The sequence below is a fragment of the Melospiza melodia genome, chromosome 2, assembly GCF_035770615.1.
Source record: "Melospiza melodia melodia isolate bMelMel2 chromosome 2, bMelMel2.pri, whole genome shotgun sequence".
NCBI classification, from domain to species: domain Eukaryota; kingdom Metazoa; phylum Chordata; class Aves; order Passeriformes; family Passerellidae; genus Melospiza; species Melospiza melodia.
In genome coordinates, this window is record NC_086195.1 from 91,825,635 (window position 1) to 91,848,574 (window position 22,940).

Consider the following 22,940-nt stretch of genomic DNA (forward strand, 5'->3'; position numbering starts at 1 on the left):
GATGCATCAAGAACATTTGTCCACTAATGAGGGAGTAAATGTAAGAGGATGTCTGCTCATATATGCAGTATCCTTCCCCAGGAAAATGTGCAGGGGGCCTTTTCCACTAAGGAATTCAGAAATGGCTTGCCAGGTTCTTCCAGAGATGCTTCTGGTTTGACAATTTAGCCTGTTAATATTTTTTTTTTTAATTTGAAATTATCCCCCTGTAAAACACCCACTAATTAGGTTCCTTGTCTTTGCTGGGATTAATGAGCACAGATACATTTTTCAGAATATTTGAGATCTGCTGATAAACCAAGAGTACAGATGAAGAGAAACGCCTTCCCTTTTTTTCACGCAGCCCCTCTCTGACAGATTATTGTTAATTGCACAGAGCTGTTGTCGGACTCCTCAATGCTGTCTCCTCCTTCCACACGACTCTCCCTTGTTTCAAAGATTTCAAACCACCTCTTTGGGAATTAAGCTCTTTGTTGGCAGAAAAATTAGCTGTCTGCGGGTGGACAAAGCCTACACTAATCACAGTGCAGCATCCCCATGTTACACCTGACAGGATTATTAGGACAAAATAGAGTCCTCTCAATCTTCTCATTGCTGCCATTAAAGAGGCAGCCGCTACGCCCGCGCCAGCCTTTCTGCCCAGAACAAAGAGCGTCTAGACTCCTGCAAAGCCCGTGCCTGCTGATCCTCTCCTGGTGACATGTGCAGGGGCTGCCTGCCCGCCCTTGCAGCGGCACACGGAGACCGAGCTGTCCCTGCTGCCACTCCTTTTGGATCAAGATGCAAGGATTTTCAGGCCAGCATTGTGGGACGGGGTCTTTTAAATCCAAGGCAATCTGGGCATAGGGACAGAGGGTGAGCTTCCTTTGACAAATAGATACACAGCTCTTCATCTGCACTATCTGAGCTCCGTGCCCTTTGCAACCAGCAGAGAGAATGAGGCACTTTAAGGGTGCCTTTTAGCTAATACAGTTTTGTGTGTTGGAGACACCTACATTTGGCCAAATGAATCATACCCCAAGTGGCAGAGGGAAGCAAGAAATAGCTAGCCCTTAAGCAAGCTGACAGTCTCTTTATCAGTCTGCTTTATACGCCAGTTTCAAGTATTATCCCTGCTGTTAAAACATTTTTCCTATGTTTAGCAGGCCTAAAGATCCCTAAACAGGGAAAGTCACTTTTTCTCTTGCTTTCCCTGAGTGTTACCTTTGATAAACTCAGTTCTTTCACAGGAATAATTCCCCGTGCTTCTGTTTTTATAATATTCATACACAAATAAATATAATTACAATGATAAATTATGTATAATTAAAATCAGATCAGTATTAAAAACAGGTACTAAATAATGCATAATAACTTTATGGAAGTTAATACTGACAAAAGGTAATTTTGGCTTTTAGGAGCTCCGAAATGCTCACAGTGAACAGCTCATGGGAATCCGCCGGGAAGAGGAGATGAAATGTCCGATGATGACAGTGGTGACAATCCCACTAAAAAACTGAGGGTAGATGATTCAGGTAAATATATGCAAGTGTTGTTTTAGTAAAAGCAAACAAAAACTTACATATGAGAAGTGACATTTTAATACCTGATTATATAAGACAGCATCTTATTTTAAACCCTCATAAATTAGTTATTTGAATGATGCAAGCTGTCTCTAGGAAATGTCTGTCGCCTGCTATGTTCTATAATGATGAAAATTCTCCAGTTCTGCATTTGGCTGGAAGCATTATGTTTCCTTAGTGCACTTCCTCCAGCTTTGCATGACAGCATTTCATTCCATGGTAGAAACGATGTTTTATTATGAGACCAGTTCAAGTTATGCTTTGGTCAGTATTCTCTAATCTGCACCTTTCTTTGCAACAAAGAGATAATAATCTCTAATCTCTGTAAGAAATAGCATTTTAGCTGTGGGGCTTTTTTGGTTGCATACTGCCCTTATAAGGGTACCTTTTTAAGTGTGGTACTGCATTCTGCATGAATTAGACACTCATTAGATGACTATCATGAGTCCAAGAACAAGGGTGCATGTAATGCGGATAAGAAAAACAGCTTTTTCAGCCTTCTACAAATACTGTGCTATCCAGGAGGGACACCAAGAAGCTGCCAGAGTTACTAACTGGTAACATGATCTGGATGTATGCATTCCACTATTTCTTGGCATTGGCTAATGATTTTTGAGTTGCTAACCAGGGTTTGCTTGTTTAGACGCTCATATAAAGAATGACATTTTCAGGAGCTGAAGCCAAAGCATGACTAGAAGCTGCCAGGCAGCAGTGAACTTCCAGAAAAATAAAGAAGGAAGGAATAATATGGAAATAAACCGAGAGTCTCCACTAGGGTAATCCTGATCTAGTCCTTTTCATACAGACACCATAATAAGAAAGGAAAGAATTTCATCCACTCAGTGATTTCCAGTCTTTGTATGCCAGTCAAAAGGTGTGAATTCAAACTTACAGACAACTCCTTGGCTCCTTCTGTGACAAGATACTGTGTGAGGCTGAAGGGCCTCAGAAGTAAAGACCAAAGGAAGGAATGTCATTCTAGCAAAGAAATTTTTACTGTGACATCTCTCTTGAGGGGAGATTTAATATTTTTCCTGGAAGAAAAATGCAACAATAAAAGCCGTAAAGGGCAGCTTTAATTTTTGCTAGGCTTTTTTTTTTTGGATTTTTATTTTCTAGATGCCATTAGCAGAGTGTTTGAAGCTGAGACAGTGGGTCATTGCAGACCAGGAATTGCTAGAAATCAGCAATTTTTATGACTATCTAATCATTTTACATTGACTGTGTCCGCTCTCATGGAGAAAAGTCATTAGAATTAACAACAGGAAGGTAGAGCCAGAAATACATATAGCCTGCATGCCAGAAGAGATGCAGGAATGTTTTGAACTGCAATACTTACCAATTCAGCAGGTTTAACATATGCATGCTGCGCAGAACTGGTCATTCATTTTGTAACACCACAGATAGGAAAGCATGTTTGATTTTCATGCATGAAAAGAGACATTAATGTCAGAAGTTTTGCTATTTGAGATTTCTACAGTATCACAACAATTTCAAGTTATTTGTATTGTTACAATATGGGCACTTGAGCAAACTCAGTCATGTGCTGCATTCTAAATCAAAATTTGGCAATATGAATCCACTTGAGTACGTGTCCATCATTGTTTGTTGTACCATTCATCATCCTCTTAAACCCAGTGGAGTTGATCCATCCTGCTGCATACATAGTCATCCAGTTCTCAAATTAATGTTCTTTCAACACTACACTCGTAGTTAAAGCACGTGCATTTGGTTCTTCTGTCAATGACAATAGAGAGAACTTGGAATTATACCAAAAGAGCTATCGGGTATAAAACATTGGTAAACGAAAATAAAATGAAAAAGTACTTTTTTATTATTACTCTTATGTACAGAAATGTGATTCTTCTTTCCTTCTTCTGATGTTTTTTAAATTACTATTTGTGTTAGCTGCCTTCTCTTTTTTTTTTTTCCTCTCTAAGTACATCATTCCAGAACCACCGCTTTATCTCACTGGAGTGGCTATTTGTATTCACAGTAACTTCTGTTGTATGAAGAATGTCTTTAAAGAGTCTTTTGTCACAAAGAAACCATCTTGCGCAGTAAGAAAACATTGTCACTTTCTTCATTTTTAACCCCTTTTTAAAAAAAAAAATTCCTAAGAACTTTCTTGGGAAGAGCAAGACTTGAATAACATGAAGCTCTTGTGCTTCTTCAATTCAAGGACAGCATGCACACATAAAGTTTTAAAAGTCTAAACCCAAAAGTAGCTGAAGCAATGAGACATGATTAATTGATTTGTATGGTTCCACAGCTCTGCAATGCATGTTCTGCCACTTCAACAATTTTCTTGAGGACATTATTTTTCAGCCTGCCCTTTTTGGCAATGTGAGCGAGACTGCTGGGAAGTTACGTCCCCAAAGCTGTAATAAGTGGCAGAGATTCCCTCAGGCTTCAACACCTGTGTCAGGTCTTTTTTTCAGTGGTTCACCTGGTTAAGTCACTGCTAGTACAAAAAGGCTTAATTAATTCAACAATTTAGAATGGGTTCTAAGACCTCATTCTGTCTCAGTAAAGCACAGTTTCAGGAATCTCCCAGCATAATTTCTTCATTCCTAGAAGAAAACACACTGAGTGCATCACATCTTCTCACAGCTAGGTAGTCAGAATGAAAACTTTCCTCTAGGATATCTGAAGATAAACCTATTAATCACCCTGAGAAAAAGAGGATGGATTCCAGCCCCAGCATTTGAAAACATACTGCAACACATCTAAGCCCTGAGACTGTGGAGAAGTACTTCTGTGCTTGAATGCTTGTCCAGAGTTGCTGGACTTGGGGTTTCAGAGTGTTGTGGTTTGACCTAGCTGGCAACTAAATATGACTCAGCTGCTTGCTCACTCCCCCAGCCCAGTGCAATGGGGAGGAGAATCAGAAAAAGAAGTATTAAATTGTGAGTTGACATAAGGACAGCTTAATAATTGAACAAATATAAGGATGATGATAATGGTAATAATAGTAGTAGTAGTAGTAGGAATGATGATGAAAAGAGATGGAAATAAAATCCAAGAGAAAGAAGTGATGAACAATTGCTCACCACCCTCTGAGTGATGCCTAGCCTTGTCTCCAGCATTAATTTACTCCTCCTAGCCTAGTTTATATACTGAGCATACTCACAGCTCTGTGATATGGAATACCCCTCTGGCTAATTTGGGTCACCTGTCCCAGCCATGCTCCCTCCAGGCTTCTTGAGCACCTCCTCACTAGCAGGGCATGGGGAACTGACAAGTCCTTGGTTTAGAGAAAGCACTATTTAGCATCAACTAAAATATCAGTGTGTTAACATCAATCTTCTCATACTAAATCCAAAACACAGCACTGTGCCAGCTGCTATGAAGGAAATTGACTCTATTCCAGCTGCAAGCAGGACAGAGAGGAATGTTACAGGTAGCTGACACCCTAGAGCACAATGACATCTGGGGATGAATAAGCTGTTACTAAGAATAGTTTGCATTTTTCTTCGAGGCATGCCACATATTAAGTCATGCAAGAGATCAAATCATGGTGCATGTTAGAAACCAACCTTTGTTTGGGAAAATTGGTCTTGTAACACTCAGAAGAGGTCTACATGGACTTGTTGCAAAGTGTGTCGCTCCATTCTAGACTCAAATCCTCTTTCATCTGCAAATTGTGCTTCTGCTAGCTATTAATGAACTTGATTTATTGATATCAGTGATTGAGTGGCAGAACTGGAATGAGAACTGGCATCTCCAATCTCCTAAACCTGTCTTCCACTTGTAATCAACATGGCAGGCCTGGGCCACTGCCTCCTTCACACAGGCCTGCTAATCCAGGTGTTTTGCAGGTCATTTTCCCCAGGCTTAGTCAGTGCCCTACTCTATTCTGCAAGCTGAATCTTCAAGGAGAAGGAAAGCTTCACTACTTGTTTGTTAGTTGGAGATCATCTCAAACTTCTGCAAGGATTGACTGAAGAACCCCCTAGGGTATCCAGTAAGTTGGTTCAGCTGTCACACATGCCTAATGTATAGGAAATTCTCAGTTTCACAGACTAAAAGTCATTTGCATTCCAGGGAAAGCTGGGAAAAGGCTCACCTGAGACTGAGTGAATCTTCAGTCATGGGACTGGCTTCTCCCCCCCCCCCCCCCCCCCCCCCCCCCCTGAAATTCAGCCCTTAAACAGTGATTTTTCTGCAATATGGATTTTGGAGTTTGAAAGAGACAAGAGGATTGCTGAAGTAAAGCTGGAAGATTGCTAAGAAAAAGAAATTAATGATGATTGGCAACTCAGTTAATATATTTGAAAGTCAAGATGCAGCTACTGGAGCATTAGCTCGAGGGAGAAAAAAGAGATTCAATGCTGGAGTCTAGAAGATACACAAAAATCTTCAGAATGATCAGGATTTATGGATGCTTCCTCTCCCACCTGCTGGCACAGGGAGTAAGGAACCACATGTAAAACCCTCAAAAGTGATTTTAAGAATTAGTAAAGATGTGTTTCGTAAAGAAGAACTGAAGTTTGGTTTATGTCTGCAAGACACCTGTTATTTTACTGTAAGGGAAGGTGGATCAATCTTTTGCTTTTGCAGTACACAGCAACATACCCTTAATTCTAGCAACTCCAACTTCAGCTAGAGACTGGAGCTCGTGCTGCAGAAAAGAGTGAAATGCATTGGGCTTTGGAGAGGGGTGGTGCAGGAAAGATAGTTGTGTGATTAAGGTGTTTGACTGGGATCCCAGAGCTCTATGCCAAATCCCAGCTCTGCTACATATCCCCTGCCTGGAGTAATCAATGAATTTGTATTATCTCAGTTCTCTAGTATCAAATGGAGACAATGGTTCTTCCTTTCATTCTGCCGCTACCTGTTCTGTCCACACGGATAATAAATTTCTTGGTATAGTCCTCCCTCCAGCTCAACAGAATTGCAATAGGCTACACACTGGACCCCTGGAGCATTTCACCACCATTGTACAATCTCTGATGAAGCAGCTTAATAACATCTCAGAGGCTGTGTGCAAGTAACAAATTGCAAGTTGTGTAATGCAAGCCCAGTTTGAACTCGTAAGATTGGTGCTGCTTTGCAAGTTAGGGAGGACATCCTCCTTTGCAGCATTTTCAAACATACCTAAAGTAGGTGCCAAACTTAAACACTGAAGTTGGATCTTTAATGCTGTCCTGAACTGATCTGTCCTGTTTGCAGCATCAGCTATGTCACTTGCTGTAAGAGACAGGCTGAATAGTGGGCAGTCCATCTCACAGAAGAGTATAAGTCCTTGTATTTAGTATTTGAAAATCCCATCCTGGTCCACACAGCATAAAACAGGCTTTGGGATATTGTTTACAAGTCTGTCTTGAAAGTTGCAAGCCTGGCAAGTCTTCAAGGAAAGCCTGAAACAACACCAAAGTGATCTGTGTCATGCTTATTCATCTTTTCTCTGCAATTCAATCCTCTTTTTGCTTTCTCTAAGGCTTTTATGAATGCAGTGATACACATATGGAACAGGAACTGCGGTTTATAGGTGGATTAAACTGGTAGGAAAGCTTTATATTGTTAAAACTTTGAATAGAAATCACCAAGCCCCAGCTGTGTGGAGCTGAGCTTTGGTTTTCCTTTGTTTCCAACTAAACAAGTGTCAGAGCAGATCTCATGTCAGGTCTTCTTCCTCCTGATCTCAGAGATCAGATAATTTTCCCTGCCTTTCTTGTAAGACTAACCTTTTGGATATATGGGAGATTTTGTTTCAAACAAAAGTCTGATTTATTTTTCTCTCATTACTCTCCATCCCATAGCTTTTCGGCATCAGATTTTATAGGTGTTTAACAAACTCGTTATTTGCCAACTGTCCTTTAAAACACATATTGATAAACATATTGTAAAATAACAAAATGTATTTACTTTAGAAATTAATGGGCTAGCATTGCTTTTTATTCCTTAAATTAAGTGGTACCCTTTCAAAGCCATAAGCAGCTGGTATCATAAGCAGCCCTGCAGTGATAAACAAATAAACCCTGTCAACAGACGCCACCAACCTGGTTTTAGAAGCATTCTCAAAGAGAAGAACATATTTAAAATGTGGGGCTCTGAATTGTCACTGTAGTGGCACAGTCCCCTCTCTGGCCACAGAAGACAGCTGAACAGCCCTTTGGAGCTCTGTGAGCAGAGTAACTTCCCTTGGAATGGAAATGCTCTGGGCACAGCAGACAATCAGCTTTGCTCCCTGGAACCATCAGGGGTGATCACTAGAAAGCAGCACAAGATGATTACTTCCTCTGTGCTGGGAAAAGTCTGCTCTAGTGTCTTTCACAGCATGCCAGTTCAGAGCTGTTATCATCAGGCAGGCTCCAATTTTGTGCCATAAAATGCATTCCATTTTTCCCACAGCTTTTACAAAAATAGGCTGAAGTTCAGGATGCATGTAGGCAGGGGCCTAATTTTATGCCCCTGGTTTTAAGTCCATTTGCCTCTAATAATGCTTCTTGTGAAGCTGAATTTAGCAGAAAAGTCTTGATGAATCAGGGCTGAATGTAGTTCCCTGGGGAATAAAGACAGCCTTGTCCTGTCCCAGGTACTGGGCCAGTGCCTCTGGTCATGTACAACACACAGGCTGTGGGATGGAGGTCTCTGCTGGTCCTGTGGATGCAGCAGTGAAGGGGTTAATCTGACTTCCAAATTTTGGAGGAAGCAGGCACTTCAAAGGCATTTTCCTAATATGTGGTGTAGGAGAATGTCCTGTTTACTACAAAACAAGTCTGTTCTGCTTTGATGCTTTTCCACTGCCAGAAATACTATTATCTAGATTACAATTTATCAAGTTTTCTGGGTATTTCGTACTGATAAGGTTTTATGCAGGATCATTACATATGAGAATAGATTTAATCCTGTTTTTAGTAAGCTTTAAGGACACTGAGGGATTATTTATGTAATAAGATGCAAAGTTGCTATGGAAAACGCTATAGCAACCTAACATCTTCACAAAACCAAGCAGCCACTTGTGACAGCAGTCTAAATTTACATTTATTTTACTGCTATTTTATTGACATTCTTAGTGTCTCCTTTTGACAGCATGTTAAAATATGTTTTGCATTCATGCTAGAACAAAATTAACAGCATGTTGTTGGAATGAAGATGATGCTTATAATTCTTGGAGATAATTTTAGCATATTTCATTTTGTGTAAATAGCATTAAAATAATAGCGAAAAGATGCTCAGGTGCATCCCATCTATTTGTAATTGAGAAAACAATGTACATTGAAAGTAATATTTTACAAGTCAGTGAAAACTAAACTGCTTTTATTTGCTTCATATTGGAATGAAAATATTTTTAAGAAAAAAATGATTTTGTTATTAGAATTTATTTCAAATCCTATATCTTTTATTATAACTTTCTCAGTTCAGGATACAGGCTATAATTTTTCATTAGGTTTCATAAAACAGGGCATCATTTCTAACATGTAAACTCACAGTTTGATAGGGGATTGCCCTATTTAAATGGGACTTTTCTAAAACATAGGATAAAAATACATATTGCCCCTTAGGAGGTTAAATAAAAAGGGAAAGAATAAACAAACACAAAGTGATGAAACAGTCTGAACTCTGTCCTCTGCTCATTGCAGTTAATAATGAAACTCACATTGAATTCAATGGGAGCAGAAGCAAGCTCTGTATATTGATTTTCTTCATCCCCCTCCATTAAGAGTCCTGAAGTGTGGCTGTAACATTGTTGAAGTGGGATGTTGGCAGCAAAATCAATAAAAGACAATATTAGAACATATGCTGTTTTCAGCTTCCTCACAATCTGATATAGCTTGTATTAGCATTCTTCTCCAAATTACATTTCATGCTTTCTATAAAGTGACCTTCCTTACAGTGCCCTCTCCAATATAAAACTTCTGTGCTTTTTCTTTCATATTTAGCCTTCAAGAGAGTGAGCCCTATTTATAACAGTGAAGGTGGTTGATTCTGAACAGAGCACAAAGAACAAATTCTTTCAAGAGTGGCTTTAGCCTAAATGATATTTCTGACCTCCAATGAAAGATCATTTCTATTAGTGTTTAAACTGAGATCTAGGGGTTACATTTTCTTAATCATGCTGCCCTTCGTGCCCTCTTGTTTTTAGAAGCCCTTCTCACCCTGGCACATTAGAGAAACTAGAGATATTGCTTGAGGTGGAGATTTACGTGCCTTCTTACCTGCCGTAATTTCCAAGAATCATCAGCCATTGCCAGCATGTCAGAGGAGATAATGATCAGAAGGCAAAGTCTTTTCTAATGTCAGTTTCTAAGCTCATAATTGCAGGTTTGGGGATTGTTCTTACGTCATGAGACATGCAAGGGTGGCTGAAGCTTCTAAAGCATTAAAAGCTTCCTTTTCAAAGCATGGATCTTCTACTTGCTCATGTGTCCAGCCGACTGCCAGTCTGTGATGTGGTTTCATGCCAGGAGATAAAAACATACCCAGCAGAGTTCTTGCTTGAAGCTTTGGAGCTACAGAAATCCCCAAAATACTTCTAGTTAGTGATGCTGTTTTGCTTTGGTGAATGAATCTTAGATCCAGAAGAGTTTCATGATGTTCTGCTCTTGTTTTATAAAGGCCATCTCAAGAAAATAAGCTTCTTACTAATGACAAATATCCATAGTATAGCATTTTCATGACACGTATATTGTGGGATTTGATTCATAAATTTGAAAGCCATGTGGATTCAAAGCTGCTTGGAGGTGAGTGATCTTCTTTTAGTCTTATTTGGATTCAGATTCATGGCGAAGAGAAGAGAAGAGAGAAGAGAAGAGAAGAGAAGAGAAGAGAAGAGAAGAGAAGAGAAGAGAAGAGAAGAGAAGAGAAGAGAAGAGAAGAGAAGAGAAGAGAAGAGAAGAGAAGAGAAGAGAAGAGAAGAGAAGAGAAGAGAAGAGAAGAGAAGAGAAGAGAAGAGAAGAGAAGAGAAGAGAAGAGAAGAGAAGAGAAGAGAAGAGAAATTGTCATCCAGGATGTGAAATGAAAGACTGAAGAACTAGATACTGCGCCATTTTATCCAGTTCTCTGATGGTTCCAGTGTATGACTCCTTGAACACCAGCATGCAGAAAGGTGGTTTGTTTTGTTGGTCATGATTTTTGGTATAGTTTTGTTTTTAAATTAGGATTTTTATTGGGTTTTTTGTTGTTTGTTTGCCTTTCAGTGGGCAAAATAGTTTGCAACCTTTTGTTTATTTATCCAGCCCTCCAAATATTTGATGCATTACAGGTTTTGTCAGGTGCAAAAACTGTGCAAGCGTATCTTTACAGCACTTGGATCAAGTAATTGCTGGGCTGCTTTTGCAACAGCCAAGTGCCCACCACAGATGTCAACTAGGTACCTCTCTGGAGGTACTTGGGTGGTTGCTAGTTGCTAACACCCTCTTCCTTCATTGCTTCTTTGTCATGTGTCAGGTGCAGGTTATCTTCCTGCATCTTCCCGCCTCTTAAATTTGTCTGGAAACTAGTGAGCATTTTTAACAGTCAAGGAAGAACATTATAAAAAGCAATAACTCTCCCTATGTTGTTTGAGATAGTCATCTGTCTCATAATGTTTTGTTGAAACATTTTGAGATGTCTGTGCTGTAAAACCTTGATCCTACAAACTACTCCCTGCTGGTTAGAGGTTTTGCACTCACATTCTGCTCAACACTGGCAGATAAAATGTCCTAAGTCGTGGCTTGCTCAGAAAATCTGATTCAAGGACTGTTTCACACCTATCTCTTCAAAGCTACACACTCTCTGCAAATTTCAATAAAATGTCTATTTCTGAAAGACGGGGAAGTACCTAACTAAGCTCTGTAGAACCCTGTTATCTGCAAGTTTGCAACACATTTTATTTTTCAGAAGCTGAGAAAATACCTGCTAAACATGTTAAAGTGTGGAAACGCACAGAGGCATCTATTTGCATATACTGAATATTCTGGAAGCAGAAGGAGGGGAGAAAAGGAGGTTTGGGCTTTCAGATCCAGCTCTTCTGAACACCCTTCCATTCACATAAGGGATAAATTGCTCAAGAAATTGTGTCTGAATGTGAGGGTCAAAAATTACAAGCTTCATGTCATCATTTGCTTATGCCTTCTAAGGCATAAAGGGGTAAAAAAGTACTCCCATTTAAAATCCATTTTTATCTAAGGCAAAAGTAACTGAGCAAGTATTTCAGTATTATGCATGATTTTAAAAGAAAAATTAACTCAGCCCTCTAATCCACCACAAGGTTAGAGAGATAGCTGGATAAATGCTCTCCAGCAATTGAAGGTGCAGTGGAATTTTGTTCAAAAGTGGTTTATCCTCACATTTATAGAAAGCACTTTACATTTATGAAAAAAATTTGCCTGTTATAAATCATACCAATTCAAATCACCATAGTAATTTAAACCCCTCATATCAGCCCTTTCTTCACTAATGAATGTGACAAATTGAGCAATTCATGTGCACACTGTCAAGTTTGTTTCAAAGCAGCAATGGCATTTTCTTCATAAATCCTACAGATTTTTTTCAAGTTCTCACAGTGGTGCTGAGGCTGAATGTAATTCCTAGTTCAAATGCCAACAGCAGTGATGCAGCCATGTGTCTGTAAATGCCAGTGCTGATTGTTTACATCTGAGTAAAAATATAAAAGGCACTTTGACTCCTAAGGAGCAACCATCAGTGACCCACCTACATGGAGGTTTGCCTGAATACAATAATCTTTGAATATCCTAAGCAATTTATGTATCAGATGTACATGCATGCATACAATACCTTTGTGCAACTTATGTAAGATTATGTAACATATATGAAACAATCAGCTTCATCAGCATCTCTTCTGCTATGCAGAGTTCATGTCTGTACCCTCAGCTACAAAGCACCAGTAGTACAAGCAGCATTTTCCATTACTGGTGTGGGAGTCAGTCATCAATGCCAGGTGGTATCTCCCCAGAAACCAGCACTTTTCTTATTTTCTTCATTCCTTTACCCTTGAGACTAAAATTTCCTCTGCTCATTTTTAGTATTACATGAATACAATAATTTTTAAAATATTGATTAGACGAAGAAGCCACTTCTTTGCTAGCATCTTTAAAGAACAGTATCTATAAAAGTAACAGTCCTTTTTCTCAATTAGGAAAAAACAGTAGAATCACTAAAAGAGATTTATTATTTGGTTGATCGTATTTAACTGAGGCAGCAGTTACTGATAAAACCAAAGTATCAGGAAAATTCACCTCATCACAAACCAGATACACTAATAAGATGTTAAGTGGCTTTTTGTGAATTTTCAAAATATCTGAGAATTGCTACTATTTTTCATCAAAGTTTATACTGCATTTTACTATGATGGCTTTCTTCCTAACCAACTCAACTGAAGTCTATCCACCAGAGATATCTGTGCAGAGCCACATCTTCTCTTTCCTGTCTCCCCTTATACATATGCCAAGTCAGCTGGTATTGGTGCATATCATGGCTGGTGGTAGAAGAAGTGCAACCCAAAATGTAGAGGAAGAAAGGGCCCTTTGCTTTAAAGAGGTGACCTGCAGAAACAGGTCTCCATGGGCCAGATTAACTAGCAACTGTCAAAATATCATTTAGAAGCTATGTAAGGTTCCTGTTCTCCAAAGAGATGCTGTCAAGTAAAATAAACCTAAAATGTGTCAGGCTTTGATATTATTGTAACAACGTGATCTCTTCCAAATTCCAAATTTTCGTTTCAGTAATATGATGTGACATCTTAGTAGGAAAAGTCCAAAATGCTTAATGCTGCAATTTACCTGGGACAGATCTGGGTAACAGGGGACTAGAGAATGTACTGCAAAATAAGTATGAGTGAGGGAAGAGAGAAACATTTGGCCATGTCAGGCAAGTGGGAATTACAAATGAGCAAATAGACGGACTCGTGCATTTAGAGCTGGAGATGAACTGAACAGAGTAAGTGCAAAAGTAAAAGAGAGGAGAGTACAAAGAGAGGGATAGGAAGATTGGCTAAAAGTGGGAAATTATTCTTGCATCTTTGCAGTCCTTTGGAGAAAGTTGGATCACTGTTCAAGCGGGTTTTCTGCAGCCATGAGGTCCAGACCCAGACTGATCATTGGAGTCAATGATCACTAGTAAGACTGTAGCAAGTAATCTACATCTTTATTCCTTGGACTGGCTAAAATAGCTAGATTAAGTAGTCTTGTTAGTGTTTTTAATTAAAACGCAGTTTGTGAGATCATGATTAAAAAGGAAGAGCCAATACTGATCCACAATCTAGAAAGTTTGGAACTTTGAGATGCTTAAATCAGTGGTTTTCAGTTAAAGATCTCTCTAGGCCTTTAAATAAAATGTGAGATATCATGAGGTTCATCATAACGCCACAGAAGTTGTCAGCCCTGCTCTCTGGGGCATTCTTAGTCCTCTGCAGAGCCAGAATTTGGCTATGACTTTTTGTTACTAGTCCCAGCTGGACAATAATAGGTCCTCCCTTTCCCTGCACCTTCTGTGGTATTTGCAAAGAGATGTGCTTCATTACACAAGAAATAACAAGCCTTCATAAATTACTGGTGAGCCACAGGTGTAGTAAACCTAGGAAAGAGCGGTGATATTGCTGATGTCTGCTAAGCAGGGAGATATTTCGTAAACTGAGAAAAATCTCTTGCCAGAGAAACACTTTGGTTTCTCAAATGTGTAGAAGTCTGTCCTGAATGGGATGAATAAAATTGCAATTATTGGTCTCATAGAATCATAGCATGGCTTGTGTTGGAAGGGGCCTTAAATATCATCCAGTTCCAACATGGCCTTACACACTGCCAGGGATGGGGCATCCACAGCTTCTCAGGGCAACCTGTGCCAGTGCCTCAATATCCTCGCAGCAAGAAATTTCTTCCCAATATCTAATCTAGACCTGCCCTCAGTTTGAAGCTATTCCTCCTTGTCCCCTCATTACACACCCTTGTAAATAGTCATACTCCAGCTTTCTTAGAGGCTCCCTTCATTTCTTTCTTTTCTTTTCCTTTTTCTTTTCTTTTCTTTTCTTTTCTTTTCTTTTCTTTTCTTTTCTTTTCTTTTCTTTTCTTTTCTTTTCTTTTCTTTTCTTTTCTTTTCTTTTCTTTTCTTTTCTTTTCTTTTCTTTTCTTTTCTTTTCTTTTCTTTTCTTTTCTTTTCTTTTCTCACTCCCTCCCTCCTTTTTGTCCCACATCCTTCCATTTACCAATTGTTTGCCACCAAGTTTTATGTGAATAGGAAGCCTGAAAATAATTCTCATGATTATTCAATTTGAACATCTGGTATCATCATGAATGTAACTGGTGTAATGAGCTTCTCTGCATTGAACATAGGCTGCATGGTAAGGAAAGGACTTTGAAGCAACTGCACCTGAATTAAACAGGTTTCACAAAAGAGTAAATCGTGCTCCCAGTGTGCAGGGCCTAACTAACATTAATGACAATAAACCCTTCTCATATAGGATAATTAGTGCCCTCAGAGTTTAAATTTGCAGATACCAAGGCATTCAAATGAAGTGTGCTTAGCACTTGAAAATAATGTGGATATTCCTTCATTGTTTGGTTGCATTATGTCTAAAGGGGGAAAGAAAAAAACTGTTCATAGCTAGGTTAGCTTGTAATTGCTCCAATTATGCCATGCAAATTTTGTTTCTAGAGTTTATTCATGATACTTTGCTAGCTATTTTCAAGCTGTAAGCAAAGTGTGGTTTTTTTAAAAAAAACTCAAGTGCCATAGTGTATTTTCGCAGGAATGAGGGAGAGCTATGGAACAGGTATTTTTTAGAGAATGCATTATAGGAAGAAGGCTGCATTTAACTCCTTATATCAGACATATTTCAATGTCTGTCATATTTCAATGCACTTGTCGTTGACATCTGAGCACTATGATGCCTTGAGAGGCTACCTAGAACAGAGGCTAGACAGTTAAAGGAATAAAGTAGGTATTTATTGAAAGGCCCTCAAAGGATGCACCTTGGGCAGTGCTAGAGCCTGGCTGTGCCTCCACCCAAGATGGATGCTGGGTCACGAGTTTTCACACTTTTATGTTTTGGTCCATTTACATACTGAGGTTAATTGTCCAGTTACAGCTTCAGGTTATGCAGTCCCATCCTCCCAGATTGCTCTCCTCAGTTCTCTGTTGTTTACACTTTTTGGGCCTGAAGCTGCAACCGTGTCCTTGCTTCTCAGGCTGGATAAGGATTGTTTTGTCTTACTAAACTGTGAGGAGAACTTGCTAACACTTCATATGAAGTTCAGTTATGTACTAATGCAGTACAGAACATGAAAAATATCAAAGCTAAAGCTTAAGGCATCACTACGCTGGTGATCAGATATTTGTTAAGTGTCCATAAAGAAAAGCAAGTGTTCTCTGGGAACTCAAGACTATGGGCGAAAACTGCTTTAGACATTGGATGACTCAGGATCCTGATGTTGTGAAATGGGCTCAAGAAGATGCCTCAAAGCGACCAAGGTGTACTTGTCAAGTCTTCCTCTTTCAGAAAGTTTCTTGTAGAATACAGAGAGAAGGGTCAGCTTGGTGCTGGAGTTGTTGGTTAACACCTGTCAAGCTGCTCTGTGTGTCCCTTCACCTCAGAAGTCATGCAGCTTGCCATCTGCAATGAGGGCTGTGCCTTCCTTCCCACCACCTTGCACAGCTCCTCCAAACTTGACCTTCCCACACATCTCAAAGTGTGGGGCTGTGACACACACACCCTGCCACTGAGTGATCATAATGGGACTCTCAGACTCTGGCACAAAATTAAATTTGCAGTGAGCTGGAGCACCAAGCACAGCCTTAGAGGGTAAAAATGAATGAGGGTCCACTGGTCCTATCTAGTTGTAATAGAATTACAAAATGGTTTAGACTGGAAAGGACCTTAATGATCCTCTAGTTACAATTTCCCTGCCATGAGCAGGATGCCACCCACTGTATCTCCTATGACCATCCAAACTGTACTTCTGCAAATACTATCTTCCTTAGTAATGAAAAATGCCATTACTGTATAACTTACCCTGTTTTCAGCAGCATCAAAACACAGTTCATGTCCTTCCAGATCCTCCAGAAACATTTTTCCTTGCTGATTTTCCCCTGCTTGTACTGCTTCACAGTTCACCCATTTGAAAAACAAGCAGGCTAGCTAGAGGCCAGGGATAACTTCTATTGTTTGTATTTGTGGTTGTGAACTTTGTGTCCTTATTTTTCTCCAGTCACATTTGTTCAGTCCCTCTAGCTGAAAACTCTTTGAAGAAGTCGCTGTGTCTTGCAAGACGGCTTTTTTGACATTGCAAATGCTCTGCAATGGGGGTGATGAAACAAATTACCTTAATAGCCATTATTTTGACTTGTTTTGAGGCTTCTCTTTTTGCTGTTATCAAAAGGAACATTATATCATTTAAACCTTCATTTTCAAGTCAGGAAATCAGGATAATGGCTTTAGTAGAACTCAGATGGCAGGAAGGTTTGGGAGTAGGCTCTTTCTCTGTTTTCATCTGCCTCACTGTATCAATACATCAGCTATAGTTCAAAAACACTGAAAAATTCTGCTGATTAGACCAAAGTCTGGACAAACATCTCAGAATTTCTGAGTTTTATGATCTATTTCTGAACAAATATAGAAGAATCTATTGGAAATATAAACTGTAGAAGTTCTGCTAGGAGGACATATGGAAAACCTTTACATTTACAGGCAGGTTTTCTGTTATTATTTTTAGTGTTTGTCATTTGTTTTTCAGATACTACCTTCAGATTTCTTCAGGCTCTTGAGATAACCTACTACTTATGCTTTTCAACTCAGTGTGTCCTCAGTATGCAAATTAGTAGACTTTCATTAGCATTAACTGAAATGTTATTAGGGCATCATCTAATGAGAAATCCACAATGCAGGTGTGCACTAGTAGAAACGATAGAAAATTATGAATTTTCCCTAATGTCCTCAATAAAGGAATACATTTGGAGATATGGAGTGTTAGCTTTATTTCCTGGCCACTATGACATGATGTGGGTCATGAAAGACTGCAATTACCCTGTATCACCTGTGAGGACTTCCACTGCTTTGGCTCCTATGGGTGTTGAGATGTATTAGGTTAATTGCAGTCACTGAGTAGCAGCTGAAAGTGAAAAGATGAGTGCAGGTCAGAAAGAAGACACTCTCCTAACTATCAAGGTAGACACCCTAGAAAAATAAATTGCTTGCTTCTTCTGAGACGTCCATCAATGAATATGTCCTTAGATTTCAGTGGATTTCTAATTAGCCAGTCATTTCTTGTATTAAAGAGGGTGCCTTTTGATTTGGACCTAGTCTGGGTCCACTAAATGGAATCTGTTTTGCTGCTAAGGCTGTGCCAAATTGAGTACAGCACTTCTGCCTCAGCACAAAGAAATCACACTAACCTCTTGGAAGTCTTTGAAATATCAGTGCAAAGGTTTTCCCCACGTATATATATGTCTAATCTTCCTTCAGCTGCTTCTCTGAGGCTGGCAGGTATCATTTTGCATCCCTCAGTGAAAATGCTGTAAAGAGAATATTGAGCTGTTTTCCAGCTGTGTTTGTTTAGGTAGGAATATTTTCTTCTACTTGCAGCACAGGCAGCTATTTGGGATTGTTGTCAGTTTTCTTTTGATATAGATTCCTTGTATATAGTTCTTCTGTAAATGTTTTCAGCATTCAATGTCTTTTATCCAAAGATATTTTTTTAGTGTGCCTCAGAGAGGGATTTTGTAGATGAGTATCTGAACTACCAAATGTAAAATTGCTTGAGATGAGAAGAACAAAATTTTTTTCAACTAAAACTACATTCATCAGCTTTGTCAATGAACTCTTAGCAAAAATTTATGCAAAATTTGAAAAAAATTACTTTTTAAAATGCAGATTCTATTTCTTACAAAATTCTCCTCTATGTTTAATTTAATATTCAATCAAGTGCCTTTCTCTATATCCTATATAATAAATCACATATCATTATATATAATGGTTGTAAATGAAATGTAATTTTAAAGAAATTATAGGATGTTTTTAGAATAGAATAGATGTTTTGCTTGGAATAAAAAGACATTGATATGAATTCAGAGGTTATTTTAATCTTGGTGCATTAAAACATAAATATCTTAAAATTATAGTTATGTTAGGTCAACACAAAGAATGTGTCTGATTTTGTTTAAAACAGTTTCACAGTATTGAATGAGCTGGGCACCCTGAGGTCTGTCAGATGTATCCTTTTTGTCTTATTCTCCTTTTCTGTTAACCACTCTGTCCATACATGTTAGGAACCAACTATTTTCAGCTTTTAATTAAATAGCAAAGTGTATAAAAATTAGTTAATGTTATATAATTTACGGACTCATGTCTATAATTAATTCATTTAAAAGTTTGTGTACATTTAATACTGTTACACTGTTAGTATATGTGTTGCATCTTCCTTATTTAAGAACATATTTCTGCCTTGGACCCTGTTGCTATTTGCTCTGCTTTGAGTGGTTTGGATGATCACCCAAGTGTATAATAAGGTTGATAAGGCTCTGTACACCTGAGGGAATCCTGCCTATCAGAAATGTATCTCTCTGTATTCTTATTGTCTCATTTTAGGTGATTTGGGATCTTTTAATTTTGCCTTAAAATAGATTGCAACATCTTCGAGGCACAGCCTTTGTCTTCTGGTGTGCTAAAAAAGAGCAGGGCCAACCTCAAATGGAACTTCTTGGTAGCACTGCAATGTATTTATTGTTATACAGTTTTAATATTACATGTTACACATAATTTTTTAAGTAAGGACATAATAGCATTCAAGGGTGCATCTCTGGTTTTGAACAGTAAAAACCTACAGGATAAATGGACAGTTACCTTTATTGCTCCTATGTTTTGTGACTTGTTTCGTTGGGATTAGTTATTTTTTAAAGTCTAATAGGTTTATCACATAAAGGTTACTTGCTTTTGTGAGATGTTGTGGCCCTTTTCATTTCTCCTATTTTGCTGATCCTGTAGCAGACATCTCTTGCTGTCTGTAGCCCCACTTAATAGCCTGAATTCACCTAGGAGTAGAGAAAGGAGAAGAAGTTCTCCAATTAGGCTGTAGTGAGGCACAGAAAACAGTCAAGCAGCCTTTCCAGATAAGCCTCAGCTCGATCTGGGTCAGAGCCCACATTTCAGTGGGGGAATGCACAGGCCTCACGCCCCCACTGGTACAGCAGCTCTCAGAAGTTTTTTGAGAGCAGGAATAGATGATGAGCAGCAGGTGAACTGCTGCTCCCGAGTCGCTGTGGAAACTTGAGTACATCTCTGATGGTCTCTGTTCCTGTTCTCAGGGAGCTGAAGGGTAGGCAGTTTCTTGCTGGAATTTAGTGTTACATTAAAAATAAAAACAAAACAAAAGGCATAAATTTTGTGAGAGTCTAATTGGCAGAAGTAAGAGGGTACAAATGACAAAGAGACTTTTCTCCAGGGGCTGCAGTGACAAGGCAAGGAGAAACAGTTATAAAATGAAAAAGGGTAGCTTTAGATTGGATGCAGGGAAGAAATATTTTAGGATCAGGATGGTGAGACCATTGCACAAGTTGTACTAAATCATCTTTAGAGGTTAATTCTAACACAGACTATTTAATTTTGACTTGATTTTTTTTTACTGCTGTTACTGTTTGCTTGGCCTCGTGTTTATTTTTTAATCCTTTCTTTTATTATAGCTTGTTGGCTTTTACAAAAATAAAAACTGAAAAAAGTACTTCATCCTCTTATTTGCCCATTGGACTCATCAGTGCAATTTCTTGAGGGTAAATTTTGTCATGGAAGGATGATTGCCTGCTTTTCAGAACAATATAATTTGATGTAACAATACTGTAACTCTTGCTAAATCTTGCAGAGATTCTGTAAAATATCCAAATGAAGCACTGTAACCAATCTATGTCTGTATTTGAATAGTAGCTGACTGTACTTTATTTTGAATAATGCATTTGCACTACTTTAAAATTAGCAAAAATTATCTGAAATTAAGGTAGATTTGTCCTACCGAAGATAAAACATTTTTATTGCTAATGAAATATTGTGACATTCTACCTAATTACTGGTATAATTTCACAAATGTGCTGAATCATGTTATCATGGGGAACAGGGGACTCTTTATCTACAGAAGGTCTAGTCAAGAGGTGCCTAGTATTAAATGGAGTTAATATGCAATTTCATATAATTTGGAGTTTAACCATACTACTGTTGTAGGTGGGCAAAAAAATTCTGTGATACGAAGCCTGAAATCATTTAATCAGGAATGTAAATCAGTTATGTGGTTCAGTTACCAAATGTTGATAGAACCAGCCATAGTAGATTGTTGTTTTTTAATTACAGCTGCTCTGTAATGTTGTTGTGTCACCAGGTTCCAAGAAAGAAAATAGCATTGTATGGCAGTTTGCTATGCCAAATGACCACTGCTCCTGCCAAATATAAATACTACTAGGAGTGGGTTCTTCTATAGAATGATAGCCACATCCCTAATTAATGAATGCCACCTTTCCCTATATGTATTTATGTTCAGATAATTTGTTTAAATAATGTTCCTACTACATGCTTTATAGCCTTCTGCCTTTTGCTACACAAATTTTAGCTTATATTGCAAACTGTGCAAGTCATTTGGCAAATGTAATTTCCATCCCTGCATACTAATCGATTTCTTCACAAACACCTGCTATCAGTTATGATAATAAAAATGCCATTCTAAATTGAAAAGGGGCCAAATGGAGCTTCCTAAGGAAATGACTTAAGTGTCTTTCAATGCCTTTAATGTAGTAATATTCTTGTAGTGCCAACACTTTTTTCAGCATTTGCATTTTATATAATTTTTTTTCTATTACATCATTTTTCTGTCTAAATGGTTCCACATAACTGTTGCTGTGAAGTAGTTCAAAGCAAGGCTGGAGAAAAATTTCTGTGTTTCCTCTCTCATGGGACTAAATCCAGCAACTCTGCATTGGGAAAATTCCTTAGCACAGACCTGATTGGAACATCTGGCCACTGTGCAAGTATAAATACTAAACGGCTGTATCAGTTCCTATAACATCACTGGGAAAACGTTGTAAAGTTGGTGAGTGCCTTGCCCTTGGAGTGCATGCCAGTTTCTTCCTAAAATATAAGCCTAAATTTAGCAGCCAGATTGCAAGTAGCATTTGAATTATCCAGGGTCACTTTATGGCTTCTTCCATTGCAGGAAATAACCTTCCAGCAACAATCCTTGCCAGAACCTAATCATTTTCAGCTCTGCTGGGTCTTGTCTCAGCTCCGAAATGTCTCACTGGCGTTCAGCTGTATTGTCATCTCTCCAGACAATGTCCTCTGTATTATTTGAAAAGAAACAACCCATTTCACTGATTTTTTTTCACATTTTCATTTTCTCTTAGCCCTAGCCGCCCAAGCATATGCGCTAAAGGAGGAGAACGATAGTCTCCGATGGCAGCTGGATGCTTACAGGAATGAAGTGGAGCTCCTGAAGCAGGAGAAAGGACAGCTCTTTCGAACAGAGGAAAGCCTTACAAAGGACCAGCAGCTGCAGTTCCTACAGCAGACAATGCAAGGCATGCAGCAGGTATTGCTAAGGAGGAAAATAAAAGGTCTTCTATTTTAGAATAGTCATACCACGAGGCTCTACTCTACTCAAGACTATTCATTAAGGTCCTGATTTCTTTTCAGAAAATCACAGGGACTTAGATGGGGGGAAAGGGAGGAAAGTTTGGGAATATATTTAGGCATAGTCATTTTAGGAATTCATAAACTGCAAATCCATTGATCATGCAAGAAAATTCTTTATGCATTTGCTAGTTATGAGCAAATTGCTCTGTTTCTCTTCTCACTTAATCTGACTGGCCCTGGTATTGCACAGAAATGTTTTTAAAATTGTCTAATGTATCATAATCAATGCTCTGTGGTGTTTTCATTTGCATTCATCTGCATCTTTTTTTCTGCTATTGTTTGAGAATGACTGAGACATCAGCGTGTCCAGACTACTGTCCTTAACTTGCAAATTGTTAGCAACATCAGTGCTATTTCCTGAGCTATTATCATTTATGCTGACCCATGGATGCAACCTTTTCATTCAGACAGTTTTTAAGTGGTTTAGTGCAGCAAAAAAAGCTTTTTCTCTGACACCAGTCAACGAGAAACTACACAATCTCCCTGCAGGGGCAAAGGGTGTCAGTTTATCATAATTACTATCCCTTATTTGTTAGTGTGCTGCTGACACTGTGCTGGGTGAGGCTTGGCAAGCACACCCAGACTGCTCCCACTGCGTTGTGTGACGTGTCCACCGACACGCGAGCAGCCCTCACCCAGCGTGCCTGTGTGCAGCATCTCCCCTGCCTAGGCACTTGTGTTCAGCTGGTAGGTGACACACCACAAGGGCAGTGGCTCAGCACAGCGCTGGGCTGTGCTCCCAGCTGGAGTGGAGCTTCTCAGCCTGGCACTGC

The 22,940-nt window shown here is 38.9% G+C and overlaps 1 protein-coding gene across 1 annotated transcript in view; it reads left to right on the forward strand.

Annotated features, from left to right (window-relative positions):
• ENOX1 (ecto-NOX disulfide-thiol exchanger 1) overlaps positions 1-22,940 on the forward strand; it is a 357,032-nt gene that overhangs the window by 291,455 nt on the left and 42,637 nt on the right. The window contains 3 exon segments of the mRNA XM_063149347.1: positions 1,398-1,449; positions 1,452-1,514; positions 21,879-22,063. Coding sequence (XP_063005417.1) covers positions 1,398-1,449; positions 1,452-1,514; positions 21,879-22,063 — 300 coding nt within the window.